The sequence below is a fragment of the Nomascus leucogenys genome, chromosome 17, assembly GCF_006542625.1.
Source record: "Nomascus leucogenys isolate Asia chromosome 17, Asia_NLE_v1, whole genome shotgun sequence".
Taxonomy (NCBI): Eukaryota; Metazoa; Chordata; class Mammalia; order Primates; family Hylobatidae; genus Nomascus; species Nomascus leucogenys.
In genome coordinates this window covers 55,239,515-55,255,402 of record NC_044397.1, presented here as the reverse complement: position 1 = coordinate 55,255,402, position 15,888 = coordinate 55,239,515, and the positions used below count along the sequence as shown (strand labels likewise).

General features: G+C 43.8%; 1 protein-coding gene across 5 annotated transcripts in view; it reads left to right on the top strand.

Moving 5' to 3' along the window:
• Positions 1-15,888, top strand: part of IKZF1 (IKAROS family zinc finger 1) — a 99,697-nt gene that overhangs the window by 69,835 nt on the left and 13,974 nt on the right. For 2 of the 5 annotated variants that reach the window (XM_030796424.1, XM_030796423.1), the window contains 3 exons: positions 1,604-1,864; positions 7,602-7,769; positions 12,424-12,549. In XM_030796424.1, coding sequence (XP_030652284.1) covers positions 1,604-1,864; positions 7,602-7,769; positions 12,424-12,549 — 555 coding nt within the window. The remainder of the gene's footprint in view (positions 1-1,603; positions 1,865-7,601; positions 7,770-12,423; positions 12,550-15,888) is intronic. The other 3 variants (XM_030796426.1, XM_030796425.1, XM_003275023.4) reach the window with 2 other exon arrangements.

Below are 15,888 nucleotides of genomic sequence, written 5' to 3'. Positions count from 1 at the left end.
TGTTAAAACAGACTGCTGGGCCCACCCCAGAGTTCCTGAGCCTGCAACTCTGGGGTGAGCCTGAGAGTCTGTGCTTCTAGTAAGTTCTCAGGTGATGCTGATGTTGCTTCTCCAGGGACCAAACTTTGAGAACCATTGATTGAAAATGTTGATTAAAAATTGTGTGATCTAGGCTGGGCACAGTGGCTCACAACTGTAATCTCAACACTTCGGGAGGCCAAGGCAGGTGGATCACTGAGCTCAGGAGTTCGAGACCAGCCTGGTCAACATGACAAGACCCATCTCTACAAAAAATACCGAAAAAAAATGGCTGGATGTGGTGATGCACACCTTTAGTCACAACTACTAGGGAGGCTGAGGTGGGAGGGATCACTTGAGCCCGGGAGACAGAGGCTGCAGTGAGCCATCCCACTGCACTCCAGCCTGGGTGACAGAGCAAGACCCTGTCTCAAAAAAAGAAATATTTAGTCTTGATTGTCATCTATCTCATTGATCATTTTACTTGGCAACATTTACCTACCTACTCTTATTAGTCTGTAAAAATGGTTATTAAAATGGTGGCTTTCAGTGTAACTACAAATTCTCTTAGTCATTACAGTGTTGGATTCACCAATGTATCATCAGTCAGTGTTTCTGAAGTGTGTAAATGAAATGACTCTTACTTTCTTTAGGAAGAAAAATATTCGAATGACATAATTACCTTATGATGTGTGACTTAAAGGTAACAGTAATGCAGAGTCAGTAGTGGTCATTGTATTCAAGACACTAAAAGTTCACCTCCCACACCCCCACCCACCCCCCAACACACACACAAACTTCTTTCCCTTTGGAAAAAAAAGCTCTTCCAGATACCTACATTCATAAACTATCCCAATTAACCCTTCAGCAAGTGGAAGAAGTGTAAGAAAGGATACCTCTTCTTTAGAACACAGGTTCTGTTTATGTTGTTTAAGATAAACAGGAATTCAAATGGTCATGTACCAAAGAAACAGAAAGATCTTCCAGAAATCTGAAAGGGAACTGTGGTCAGAACTCTGAGCATTTTTATGTTTACCGAGTTTTGTCCCAAAGTTTACTAATGTTTACATGCCACAAGGAAAGGTAGCATCACAAGTAAGAGACGTTTTCAGGCTTGATAACCACTTATTAGGTATTTTGCCAAACAAGTTCACGCATCCTAGAGAGCTGGATTGTGTGACCCAGTACCCACCCTCTAGGGCAAGGTGCCCACCTGATGGGTAGGATGTAGGAGTCGGCCTCAGACCACTCCTGATGTGAACCTGCTTAAAGTGAGGGCCCAACTCTAAAGTGGGAACTATGTAAATACCTTTCTAGTGCATTTTCAGATACTCGCCATTGGGGCCTATGGAGAGGGCTGGCAGATCTCCCTGTAACCCCAGGTGCATCCCGAGGCCTGCCGCCCTAGCCCACTCGAGGCTGAATGCACGGCGAGCTCAGGCTACTCTCCCCTTGGTATTTGCTAAGAACTTCTGTTTAGTAGCTCTCCATGCCTATTTGATTGTCTTTTTGCTGCTGTGTTGTTTTGTTGCGTTTTTTTTTTTTTGCAATGACACTGAGTGGCCTCCTGTATTGTTTCTTTCAGCCAGTAATGTTAAAGTAGAGACTCAGAGTGATGAAGAGAATGGGCGTGCCTGTGAAATGAATGGGGAAGAATGTGCGGAGGATTTACGAATGCTTGATGCCTCAGGAGAGAAAATGAATGGCTCCCACAGGGACCAAGGCAGCTCGGCTTTGTCAGGAGTTGGAGGCATTCGACTTCCAAACGGAAAACTAAAGTGTGATATCTGTGGGATCATTTGCATCGGGCCCAATGTGCTCATGGTTCACAAAAGAAGCCACACTGGTAAGGCCTGGCTCAGTTTTTCCTTTAGTGGCCTGGAGAAGGTGCATGGGGTTTGGAGGAGGAAAGCATCGTGTCTTCCTTGAGTGTTCTGAGCATGTTTCAAACTGACTGGTAGCTCAGTTGTTGCAAGCGATTGGTTCCAAGTGGTACCGTGTCACAGAGTCCTTGTTCTGGTACAGCCTTGAAAAGGACTTCTCAACATGTACCAATTCCACTGTATAAATAAAATAAGGGAAAAGTGAACAGCATCACATGAGAGGCCTGGCGAGGGCCTGCTGCTTTAGTAACACATACTGAGTAGTCTCAGCTGAGCCCTCAGGGTATGTGTGCTAAGTGGTCACCCTCCACAAAACAAAAAATCCTGATACACCAAAACTTACTCCTCACATTTTCCACTGAGAAACCATGAGTAAAATGTGTGTTTTAATTGTATCCAAACTAACAGGGTTTGATGTTTAGAAACAATAGCGAATGATGGAATAGCAGCAAAATCAAGTTTTCAGAAAGACCTCAGATGAGCTTTCAAATGGCTTGCCCTCTAACAGGGGAGACTTTGAATCAGATGCTTCTATTGCCACTGGTCATAAGCTCAAATTCCTAAAGAACTTCATCCCAAATCCCCTGTCTTGCTGAAAGGTTTACTGGAAGTATAAGAGAATATCATGTTCTGTGTCCAGAAAGGAAGGAACACGGGCACCTTAGTGTCAGTGAGTTGTGCTCAGGCTCACAGGATGCTCCCTCACCAGGGGCGTGGGAACATGGCGAGCCCCAGCTGGCCGCGCTCTGCCGGCGTTTCTAATAGCTGGTCACGTTGATGGAAGTGTCACAGAGTTGTCCAACAGAACTGTCCAGTCACCACCACTCATGGTGCTGGAGTGTCTTAGAAGTAAAATATGAATGGTGCACACTTATTTAACTGTAGGCAACAGGTTTCTTATGAATTGAAGATAAACTTTTCTTTGCATGGGAAGCTGTTTTAAAGTTGGGTAAAACACAATAGATCCACCACCTCCAGCAGCCACTGAAAGCGTGAAACATAGAGACCCTAAGCTGTCACTGCCTCTGAGCTGGCATTGTTAGGTTATCATAAAGCTAGCATCTCCCACTGCAAAACCTAAGAAGAAAAAAATAGTTGAAAATCCTATTTTAAAGGCCTAGCAGATTCTATAAGATACCTCGGGAAAGTGATGACAATGACTTGAAATCAGACCCTCGTGTGCTGCTTCTGTGGGGGCAAACAAAAATATGTTTATCAAAAATTAAGCAGCAATTCAGAAAATTTTGTGAGCCAAAAAAGCTGTGTTATCAGGAAATGCAGATATTTGTGGGGTTGTAATTTTTTATATTTGAATCACGGCAGTTTCCAAAATGATCTTTTCCATTTGTAGTGTATCTGAAAAACTATAAAAATAAGGTGATATCAATAGATACCCATCTTCAATAAAAATTCAACTTCTAAAATTAAGCAAACTTTGCTTTTTCTAATGGCCGCTTTATCCTCAAATTACCCACTGAAATAGACCGATCACACTCAGCCCTAAGTGAAGTAGTAGCCCATGCACGAGAGTAGTCCCAGCCTCGCCTTTGTAATGAGGTGGAAATTAACATGAAAGTGGGATACCCTGTGATAGACACTTAACAGGATACTCCGGGACCCATGGTAATACATCCCTGATGAGGAATAGACCTCACAAATGAACTACTTGCCTGTTAATTCATTTAAAGCCTGACTGTACAGTGAAAATTCTCTTAAATAAATATTTGATAAGTGAATCAAATTCTGGCATACTAAATTGCCAAAATATAATGACTGCCTGCCTTGATAAAAAGAATAATTACATTTAATGAATAAACCTGCCAAGTACAGATATGCCAGTGGCACCTGCTGTTTGCTGCTCACTTCTCCCAACAAATAGCAGCTAGGTGCCACCTGCACACCAATAAGCTGAGTTTTTCACTTACGGAACAAATAACTTTCAGAAGTCAATTTTATAGTTTCTGCCTTGCCCTTTGTTAAAAAAACACACACACTTGAAGCAATGAACTCATGAATTGTTTTCATCATGCATTTCCACTTGCCTCAATATAAAGGGTCCCAGGTAGATACAGAAATACCTGGTTTGGCCAAACTTGGTTTGAATAACTAGACATACTGGAAAAGGTTTTCATTTTCCTGGGATCTGAGTGGAATATGTTAGAAAAGCCATGCTTTCTGAGTTCTCTATGCTTAAAACATTTCTAGAGCAGTGCTTCTCAAACTTGAAAGAGCATGTAAATCACCTGAGATCTCCTGAACATACAACTCTGCCTCAGACCTGGGTGGAGGCAGGAGAGCAGGCATTCCTAACAAGCTCCCAGCGTGTGGAGCACAGAGCCGCCTCAGGCAGCAGGGCAGTGCAGCTGAGCAGTGACAGTGAACAGGGCCATTCGGAGGGCTCTCCACCTGGGGCTTAGGTACGACGGGAATCCCCACTGGACAGGCTAGGACTTGCACTGTGGCCATTGTTCCTCCTCCTGCCCATGGCTGAGTCAGCTTCCCAGTCCCTTCCAGGATACACTGAGGGGATTCAGGGGCGGTCTCGCCTCTGCCCATATCCCCATATTGGTGAAGTACCACTGGTGCCATTTTCTAATCAGCTCATTGGCACCAGCACGTCACTTCCCCTGTTGTGCAGCTCAGTTTTATATTTTTGACTCGGGTGTAATAGTAACATCTTCCCCACCAATGTCTCAGGGTTAGTGTGAGAACCAGAGAGGTAGGAAGGAAGCAGGAAATGCAGGGTGCAAATACACCGCGTTATTATTCTAAATGATGGGATTTTTAATAACAAAGACCAAGAAGATTGTCTGTGCCTACCTAGTTCCCATCTGTAAGATAAAAAGGTGCAGTCCCCAAGCTTCCTAAAAACAGCACCCTAATGGCACTGCTCCTCCCAGATATGATTGCAGTAGACCTACATCAGTTCTTGCAGTTCAAACATTTTTTTCACTTTCTTCTGAAATGCCCTCAAATTCTATGACATAGGCATCCATGAAGACTTCCCTTTTTACCCAATGAAGTTATTAGAGGGGGTTCAAACCTTCTTACAGAGGGTTCCTAAAATGGGAGATCTGTGGAGTCATTGGGATTAAAAATTAAATTTCAAATTCATGACATCAGTGTCCTCATCCCAGTTAAATAAAAGTAAATACAACCTTGGAGAAATTTGACCTACTCAGCTGCAATAGCTGTTGACCTGCAGAAGGCAAATGATGGACCCCGGCCACGCAAGAACACATATGGCGTGGGCTGCATTCTTGTGCCCCAGCTCCATGGACGTGTCTCCTTAGCTGCGGACCCCTCCAAAGGAAACTGCTTGAGTGGAGTGCTCCGTATTGTCACTCCTGGGAATGCTCTCTTAACACCCCCATGCCTTGTGCTATGTATTCATACCAGCATAGGCACTCAGAAGCAAAAAAGGTTTCCAGTGAAATTTGTTTGCAGGCAGGTATTAAGACACCAGGCACTGCAGGATCCAAGCGAACCCCTGCCTGCCTGCCTGTCTGCCCTGCTCTGCTCTGCAGAAGGGCATGTGTCTGTAGCAATCTGCCCTTTCTGTCTGCGATGGACAGAGACCCTGGCTCTGCCTCCTGTTTTCCCTGTAGCCCTCCAGACCTGGGGAGAGACATGGGACTCCAGCACCTGCCCAGCATGGAAGGGGGTCTTTCCCAGGTGTAAATGTAGGGCTGGATTCACTAATTTAGGGTCATACCACAAACACTGTTGTGTCACCAGGATGTCGTCACATCCTTATTGTGAACATTTTTGTGACATGAGCTTTCTCCTGAGAGGCCACCATGTCCAAATGAGAGCTGTGGTTGGAGGCACGTCCATCTCACGCTGCCTGGGTCTCCCTGCACCAGCTCACTCTACTTTTCATTTTTATCCACTTGGAATTAAATGCACGTATTTATGCACAAGTGCACAGAAGGCCCAGAACTGTTCCTAATAGATAATTAAATGATCTCTCTCCAGTGGAAACTCTCCTGGGCTACCTGGCTACTAGCTGTTTTAGCCTCTTCATCCAGTATTGATTTACATGCATCGGTTTGTAACTCAGACAGAATAGTTAGTTAGCTAGTTTCACCATCACCTTCCAACCTGCTTACATTTAAAGTCCTTCTCTCTGCTTAGCTAATACAAATTTCTGTAGGGATTTGGAGAAATACCAGATACCTCCTGGTTAGTATCAGGACCTCTCCATTGGCCTATAATTGAACATCACTGTAAATTAGTTTCAGCTTTTATAGTAATGCATCTAACCTGCCAGCTTAAAAAAAAAGTGATGATAATCATGAAATTCAAGTGTCAATATAGACTTTTAAATCTGGTGTGGATGTTAATAGTGCCAGATATGCTTCTGTGCAATCATTTTTGAGAAGTGCTGTCTTCTTTACCATAATCACATTAATCAATCGGGAAATGGTTAAATAGACATTTTAATACATTGTTTTTTCCTGAGAAAAAAGGTGACTCCAGGAAATATGTTGTTACAATATCTTAACACCAGGAATTGTGGTCACATAACATTCTTCTTCTCAATAAAGCATTTGTTTTACAAAAGAGTTTCATGTTTACTTAAACATGACAAATGTATCACTCTTCGAAGTGAGAGTTAAATGAAATGTTCCCTGATTTAGATTCCAAGACCTGTGACTACTCAGTAGGACAATAGCATATTTCTTTTATTCAGATACCTGTTTATCCCTTTGTCAGCTCCAGAATGGAGACACAGGTGCTGCCACACAGAGCAGAGGGTCAGGTGTTTTCTTAGTCACAAATGCAGCAGTCTTACCCCTGAAAGAATTCCTTCATAACAACTAAATTGCACCTCTTAGAATACCTGTACTTAAAATATAATTTGTCTTCTATGGATATAGACAAATAATAGCTTAAATGTTTTAGGATTTGTAAAGAAAGAAAAAGCTAGAAATCTCAGTTCAACTCTGACTTGTATGTCCTGCCATAGGGAGGTTTGGGACTTTTCTTTGTAAGATGGGGGGCTTCCTTCACAGTTTCTTAACTTCTCATTTTATTCAATCTTTCTCCATCTCCCTCTCTCTCTTTCTCTCATCCTCACGCTCTCTGTCTGTCTCTCTCCTGATTTGCCTGCTTAGGGACAGACAGGTAATGGAGAAGAAATTGAAAGGGAAAATACAGGGAAAATGTAAATGAAAAGAAGTTATTATAACTGTTATAATGAAGTGCCTTTCATTTAAATATAAGAATGTAACGCTGAAATGAACTTGTGATCCTGAAATGCATTTTTAATGAGTTTCCTTTTTATTTTGCTGCTTCAGTGGCATATTTTAAAGACCCTTTGAAAAAAGCCACATTAAAAAACCCCACCAAATGCCACAACACGCAAAATTGGATATTGGTTTATTCCAAAACTGCTGATCAGGAAGAGTGGCTCTTCATCACAAAATGTTGCAGTCACTTTATTTAAATGAGTTTGAATTTGCATTGTGATGTGCCATTCTGATTTAGGGAAAAAAAATTAGATTTTCAGATCAAATTGACCCAGCCAGTGAAGCGTTAAGGAGCTGGCAGGTTTAGTCTGAAAGCCTCATGTTCTATCAAACCTGCAGCCGGTGGAAGTCACCAAGCCCCCGTGGGAAACAACTTTCTCATAGCATCATCCTCGTGTCCCCACGCTGAGTTTAGTTCTCACCAGCTCTCCTCTCTCCGTCCCAGGAGAACGGCCCTTCCAGTGCAATCAGTGCGGGGCCTCCTTCACCCAGAAGGGCAACCTGCTCCGGCACATCAAGCTGCATTCCGGGGAGAAGCCCTTCAAATGCCACCTCTGCAACTATGCCTGCCGCCGGAGGGACGCCCTCACTGGCCACCTGAGGACGCACTCCGGTAGGTCCCCTGGACGCAGTCCAGGGCTGTCTGGGTGTCCCGGGACTCCTCCACTCTGCCCGCATGGGTCCGGGATTGTATCCTTGCTGGCTAACCCTGAGTCCCTCCCAGCTGGCAGTCCTGCATCGGGTGTGAGCTGTCGCTTCTTTGACATTGCCCCATCCCCCTCCCCATATTCTACTTTTCCCACTGCACCAGGGATATTGGGCGCAGGACCCCCATGCACACACACACACACACACACACACACACACACAGAAGTCTCACCTTAGGTAGACTGTTTCAGAACAGGCCTCCTCATCCCGTTTGGCAGGCTGGTATGGTTTCCCTAAAGGATTTTGCGGGAAATGTTTTCACCAAGTGTACTGCTAAGACCCAAAACGTTTTCAAGTACAATTCTTTATGTTGTTAAGTCCAGCTTTGGAGTGTTTTACACAGGTGTAATGGATAGCTTTTTTGCAGAGCTGGTAGAGAAGGGTGATTTAGGGCACACCCACCCAGACTGAGCCCAGTGTGGCTCTCACACCAAAAACCAGCCAAGGCCACAGTTGCAGAGGCCAGTCTGGGGCTGTTACCAGATTTTAGACAGCAGCCTTTCTCTTTGAATTAGACAGATAAAGTACAACCCACATAATCTGGAGTTTTGGCAAGATCATCATAGGCATAAATGCTCTATCATTCTCAAAACACTCCCAGCCTGCAAAGTTCAAATCCACTAAAGTTTGGTTAGATCCTCTGCCTCCTGAGAAATAGTCCTGGGTGTTTCATTATCCAGCAGTCCCATAATTCTACAGGGCAGAGGAAGAGAGGGCTCTTGGCCGGCCTGTCATGGATCATGTTTGCCTACGGTGTGGTCTATACAACATGACATGGCACAGGTCTCCTTCATACCGTCCAGTTGGGGATATTTGCTGTAGCATACTGCATGAGGCTTCGGAGGTTAAAGGTTGACGGCTTTTGTCCTTCCCCTCAAGGAGCCTCCTGCCCCAGCCAGCCGCCAGCCAGGGCCTTTCTCCAAGCAGCAGCCTCTCTAAGCAGGTGCCCTGGGGGATGGCAATGCCTCAGACCAGCTGCTCCTCACCCCCCCCGGGTAGCAGGATAAGGAGGAGGCTCCCTCAGGGAGGCAGACGTGTGTTGTTTGTGAAAGGTCTGCAGTGGCCCAGGCCATCTCTTCCCAAATGCGATGCGTGTATTTGATGGTTAAGGGTTTTAGAGGCTGCTCATTGCGTCCATCTCTTTATCACACATTTACTGAGCACCCCTGGGTGCCCATTCTGCACAGAAGACCTTAGGTGCACACAAGGAAAGCACCAATGTGTTACAGGAGGCATGACAGAGCGTCCGAGGGGACAGTGGGAGCATAAGGAAGGGGACAGTGGGTCCTGGGGTGGAAAGTCAGGAGAGACTTCCCATAGAATGGAGGGGCTTCTGAAGTACATGCTGGAAGGCGAGTGTCTGAGGTTTGCTTTAGAGACATTCTAAACGAGTCTGTGAGTCGGCAGTAATCCCAGAGAGGGGTGCGGCACCCATGTTGGCAAGAACTCGGTCTCTCTCCTGGCAGGTGGTCCCTGCAGTAGTTCACCCAGTTGGCTGCAGACAAAAAGGAGAGGAGTCACAGGGGCTGGTGCATCACCTCCTCTCCATCCTGACCTCCTTCCTGGCGGTGCACATGGAGAAGGATCCCCACATGCTCTCCATCAGAAAATTGTCATGATTTGGGTGATTTGACTTCCTAAAAACTTCCAAGAAAGGAGCTATACCAAGCTGAGGAGTTGCTTGCCCCAGAGGGCGGGCGGGTCAGCAGGGGGGCCATGGAGTGGGACACTTGCCTTGCTACAGAGGGACTGGGAGAACAGGTGGTTCCCCTGAGATAGGAAGACAGTAGCATGACAGTGAGCATCTTTAAATGTTCACATGGGTGATGAGCATGTATGGTGGTTCCACCTGGAGAGAAAGGTGGTACCTGGGCCTGATAAGCAAGGCCCATGGAGGCCTCGGCTAAGAGGACTGTGCAGTCTGTGTGCCATGCTAACCAGTGGTCTAGGAAGAAGCTTCACATCTGTTGTTTCTAAGGAGCCATGTAGACATAGACACAGTTGGCAGCAATATTGCCTTGGGTTAGTGGGAAGCACCACATCCCATGTCAGTGGAAAACACAAACACTCATTCTTAGGTTGACACCAACCGTAGGTCATCATCACTCCTAGATTACTCTGATTGCAATAGAGTCTCTCATGCACATCAGTCCTTAAAAGCAGAGCTGCTCTCTTTCCTTTCTTGTTGTGGAGTTAGGAACATGTAGTGGAGTATTTTATGTTATTCTGGCTCCAGGCCTGTGTATCTCATTTGAGGCATGATGGTTTCCTACTCTAAGTACCACTAATTATTGAGTAGTTATAGAATGGTAGTAGACTTTGGACCATGTATTTCTATTCTGGATCCACGGATGAGCAAGTGGAGAAAACCCATCATGGATGCAGGGCTGCTGGGGATCTGTCTGTCCAAAAATGCTGTAGAGACACACACTGCTCTTGGGGAAAAAACAGTGATGATTTCTTCAAAATGATTTCACTAAAGTGAAATAAGGACTTTGGGCTTTGTCTGGCAAATTCAAATGTGGCCACACTCTACTCCATTGTGGAATGGTGACTCCCCTGTCTCATTAAAAACCAGGATCAACGTCACAGCTTTCTCTAGCAACTGGTGGTGGCCTGAGGTCTTATGAACTAGCATGTTAGCAGGGATAGAGTTAGGGAATTTGTCCGATGCTGACAGCAAGAGGGTGCTGGGGGAGCTGGAGGGGTGTAGAAGTGATCTCCCTTCCTGCCTCATGGCTTCCTTTGGAAGTTGCAAGCTTAGAATTTCTTTCCCAAAGAACATTGGACTATGCTTCAAGAGACACTTGAGTTCACTTGCTTACAGTGAACATACTTCTTACGTTCCAGAGTTAAAATCAATCATATTTTCAGAAAAATAGATATTCAGACACCATGTCATATATACAGAAAGCAATTTGATCATAGAATTTACTGAAGTGATAGCTTTTTCAGGAAAGGGTATCGAGTGGTTATCTATATCCTATTAATTTCTAAAAGCAATGCTTGATAAAATGTGCAATTTTAGGCAATATTCTGTGTTTCAACATTATTTCCTTATGTTGGGGGTACATCACTTTAGAGAGGTAAAGAAAGATCCTTTTCATTCTGTATTAAATGGTCCAGAAGTCAAATTTTGGCTTTCATGTTGGTCTTCTTACTGTAGCTTCTGTTCACCTAGGAAAGAGATTTAACCAACATAAGCTTTGGCTAAACCATTGTACCAAACATTTCTATTTGGATGCTCTTAACTTTTATACGATACTTTGAAATGTGTTCAATAAAACAACATGAGAAAGAAGTAGAAGATTCTGCTATTAGGTTGGAAATTTATATTCCTTATATAAGTGATTAAAGATACTTTATTCAGTTTATCCCTTAAAATGGTATCTACTGAAGTCCTTAAACTTAGGCATGATATTAATTCCTGGCTAGTCTTTCTTTTTCCTAAACTATCACTCAATAAAATCCAGGAAGGATTAAAACTCATTATATAGAACTGCACTGCCCAATACAGCAGCCACTAGCCACATGCAGTATTTTTAATTATAATAAGTTAAAATTAAACAAAATTAAAACTTCAGTCCTCACTGGCACTAGCCACACTTTTTATGTCCAACAGCTACATGTGGCTGGTGGCTACCATATTGGACAGCACCAATAGCATTTCTGTCATCATAGGAAGTTCTGTTGGACAAGGCTGATCTGGAAGCTACACCATCCTAAAGCTCTTTGGCAAGAAAGCAGAGCTTTTCCATAAGCTCTGTTTATGAACAATATATTTTGTATTTTCTATGTATGTGTATATGAGAACACATATACATAGAAATATTTGAAAATACCTATACATATAAATATACATATACATAGAATAGAAATACATATACATAGAAAATACAAAATATTTTGTATTACATATACATATGCATGGAAAATACAAAATATTTTGTATTATATAATACAAATGTAAGATATGTTTATATTATGTAAGAAAATACATTTGTGAAATAAAACGCTTATTTCATTCAAGCGTATTTGTCCAGCATGGTTTCTTAGAGACCTCAAGTTACCCAGTTTAGCAACTGGAACTGAATTCACTCTGGCTGTGTTAGATGTAGCACCAGCGTCATGGCAGATCCAGCCCACAGCATAGACTGAGGCCTACTCTGGAGGCAAATCTGCAAACAGTGTGGCCAACACACGGGCCTTCCTCACATCTCTGTCCAGTCACTGGCATCCACGTTATAACACGGCAGTGGCTTGTTTTCTCCAGTTAAAGGCTAGGCTTCCGTGATTGAAGCAGGAGAGAATTTGGTAGTCAGTAAAGTAGACAAACTAAGACAAAACAAGAGTCGCATGAGTCCTTGGTACAATGAAAGAAACCCTTGGCCACCAACATTTTTAAATTCAGGAATTTTCACCAAGTCCGTAACACTTTTAGCTCTCAAGGGTAGAATTTTTTTTTTAACTTTTTTGGTAATAATTGTATTGCATGCATTCCCCTTACACAGAAGGCTGGCATTTAATTGGGGTCTTGAACTCAATTGTGTTTTCTGCAGTTGGTAAACCTCACAAATGTGGATATTGTGGCCGAAGCTATAAACAGCGAAGCTCTTTAGAGGAACATAAAGAGCGCTGCCACAACTACTTGGAAAGCATGGGCCTTCCGGGCACACTGTACCCAGGTAAGCGCTGCTGCTCGGAGGCCAGCCTGGCGGGCTCTTCCCCCCAGCACAGTGGGGAAGGAGGGCGCTCTGCATGCAGCCTTAGGAGCAGAGCCTTGGGCCTGCTTCCTGCCGGGGCTAGGAGGGTGGGAAGTTTTTGGCCAATAACATCACAATTTCACCAGAAGCACGTTGTGCTTCCCAGCTTTCTAGGTCCTCATCTGACCAGAGAGAGCTTGATTTTAAAACCCTTCCCGCTTCCAATCGGGAGAAACTCCTAGGATAGCAGTGACCTTAAAAGTTTTGGGGCTGTTTTTTGGATGTTGGTGGTTTTAAAACAACAACAACAACAAAAAAAAAACACCTCAAGTAGTGATATTTCTTTGTAAACAAAATAAAATGTAAAATCTTGTTTTGAAACAAGTTTTTAATAAAGTTGATCAAATAAGAACTTTCAGGCTGTGATTTTAAGCATCAGTTCAGACTGAGGGCAGGGTATCCACTCCCGCATGGAGTGTGAGGTTGAAGTTTGTTGGAAGCCCCTGGTAGTTGATAGTATTGAGGTTGTCGAAGGATGAGAGGAAAGGTTGCTTCTTTCTTAGGAGCTGTGATGCTCCACTGTGTTGCATAACGAGATAGCACTTGATTCAGACCCCAGAGCCTGTAGAATAAATGATGTGGAGAGAGTATTGAGAAAGGCTGGATTTACCTAGGAGAATGGCAGTGTTATACAAGGTTCTTCCCTAATTTTTTAAGAGATAAGCAATTTATAAAGAGATCAAATAAAACTAATCTCTTTCAAAACAGTATTCATTTAGCACTACCCCTGGAAAAATCATCACTAGACTGTGAGGTCGAAATTTAACAAATGGAGGAAAATTTATTATGCCTCATTCACCTTTTGGACTTTAACAAATGGTTCAAAATGGAAAATTCACCAGAGTACCCTCAGACTATTAATGGCAGATGAGAGCAAGAAAAAAGAATGTTGAGAATGGCTAAAAATTGATTCTGATTAGTCTTGGCATGGAAAGGCAACATCTCACCTGGCCAGAGCTCTGCAGCCAGAGTGCTGTCTCCTCTGCCAGTCAGCCAGGGATCTGGGGCTTACAGGCGATTCCTCTAGGCCTCAATCTTCTCACCTGTGAAATGGGAAGATACCATTAAATTGTCATTTGGCTTCTTTCAAAATCTCAGGTCTAGAATGGAAAGGCCTTGAAGGTGAGTGGAAGAGAAGAAACTGGATGTTAAAATAATAATAATGTAACAGTTATTAATTCACATGGCCAGACCCCAGGGCAGAAGAATAATGGACGAGAGGATGATTATGTTCCTTTGAAATAAAATGTCAACATTCAAATATTGTTTTTTTCTGTAAAAAATAAGTGAATGGGTCTTGGAAGGAAGTGCTCCTAATGATGTAGTTTTCATATTAATGCTTAATAAACCATTTTATTTACTCAACAAATATTTACTGAGGACTTATAATCAATAGTACCAAGCCCTATTGAATACAGTAATCTAATATACACATAGAATTGAAAAGACAAAATGAACAAAAGAAACAGGCAGTATATCATTTCTGTTTCCTCCACTGTTTTCATTACTAAAGAAACAAGCTGCAGTACACAGCCGGCTGAGAGCTGCTTCCAGGGGAGCAGGAGAAGCAGCACTCACTTCACTGAGACCTGGGTTTGAGTTCTCTGTTTTTGAATGTGACCCAGAGCTCATCGCTTAAATGCGAGTGATAATTCGTGCCTGGCCACCCTCATAGCAGCTCTCTGAGAGAAACATAAGGGAGTGGATCCAGGTGTAAGCAGGAGCCTAGACATGTGTCAGGTACTTACCTAAACATGGATGTTTAGGTCACTAACATACTGACACCATCAAGCTAATTCTTCTTTATTGGTCTCTATGTCAGTAAGGCTACATGCCAGTAATGTGTATTAAATATTACCCAGTGGTGAGTATCAATTTCATCCTAAAATGTTCATTTATTCCCTTTGGTGGTTAAGTTACTTGGACTACCACAGTGATGCCTCTTTGTCCCCACACTCAGGAGGTATGAAAGCGTTTCTAGGAAGGAACAGTGGTCTGGTCTCAGTGTGGCAGCAGACAAAGCCAGGCTCGTGGCCGGGCGCGGTGGCTCACGCTTGTAATCCCAGCACTTTGGGATGCCAAGGCGGGGGGATCATGAGGTCAGGAGATCGAGACCACGGTGAAACCCCGTCTCTATTAAAAATATTTAAAAAATTAGCCGGGCGTGGTGGAGGGCGCCTGTAGTCCCAGCTACTCGGAGAGGCTGAGGCAGGAGAATGGCGAGAACCCGGGAGGCGGAGCTTGCAGTGAGCCGTGATCGCGCCACTGCACTCCAGCCTGGGTGACAGAGCGAGACTCCGTCTCAAAAAAAAAAAAAAAGCCAGGCTCGCACTTAATTACATTGAATTATTTCTGTCTGGTATGGCCTTAAAAGGTGCAAAATGATCATAAATAACTTTCGACAGTCACCTTTGGTTTTTGCCCTTGCCACCACCTAGCCCTTGTAGGTGTTGCTGGTTTAAGGAACTTGGAGTATTAACGGGATCCATAAAAGGACTTTGACAGAAGTCTTCCTGAACTGCGCTTAGGGCCAGGAAGGCAGGCAGGGGCTTGGTCATTTCAGCTGTGCTGTGCCCAGGTGGGTGGAACCTGTGCCTTCTGATGCATCTCTCCTCCTCTGTTCCCCTCTAAGAACCCCTTGTCTGTGCTCAGATGGATGAGCAAGTAGTCTCTTCTCCCACCCCCAAAACCCCCATAGATTGGGTGGATTCAATAAAATCAAAGCCTCAGTTAGGCGACGTAGGAAAAGATGAATTTTTCCGAATATAATTTTCTTTAGTAAAAGGCTTTTGGTCACCTCTTACAATTTCTTAATGTCTTTATGGAAAAAATAAGTTTATCTTGAGCCTTTGGTGCACAAACAGAGTCACCAGCCCATGGAGGTGCATGCATCTAATGACAGAGCAGCCCATGACTCACGAGCATCAAGCTCACTTGTTCCTTGCTGTGATTGACTCTGGGGGTGGAGGCTTTTGGGAGGCCCTGCGCCATGGTGCAGAGGAAGACCCCTGACCTCTGGGAGTCCTGGGCAGGCTGTGGGTGCAACTTTGCAGAGAAGGACGGACATGTCAGGAAGCATATTAGCTTAATAGATGAAGTGTGTGACCAGTGGAATTGGGTTTCATGGATTTATCTTTATCTTGCATATAAATCAGGGTGTGGGCTATATATGTTTGCCCATTTAATAAAAAACACATATTCCGAATGTTAAAGTGTAAAATATACCAGCAACAATAGCCAATTTGAAATATGTTTTCAAAG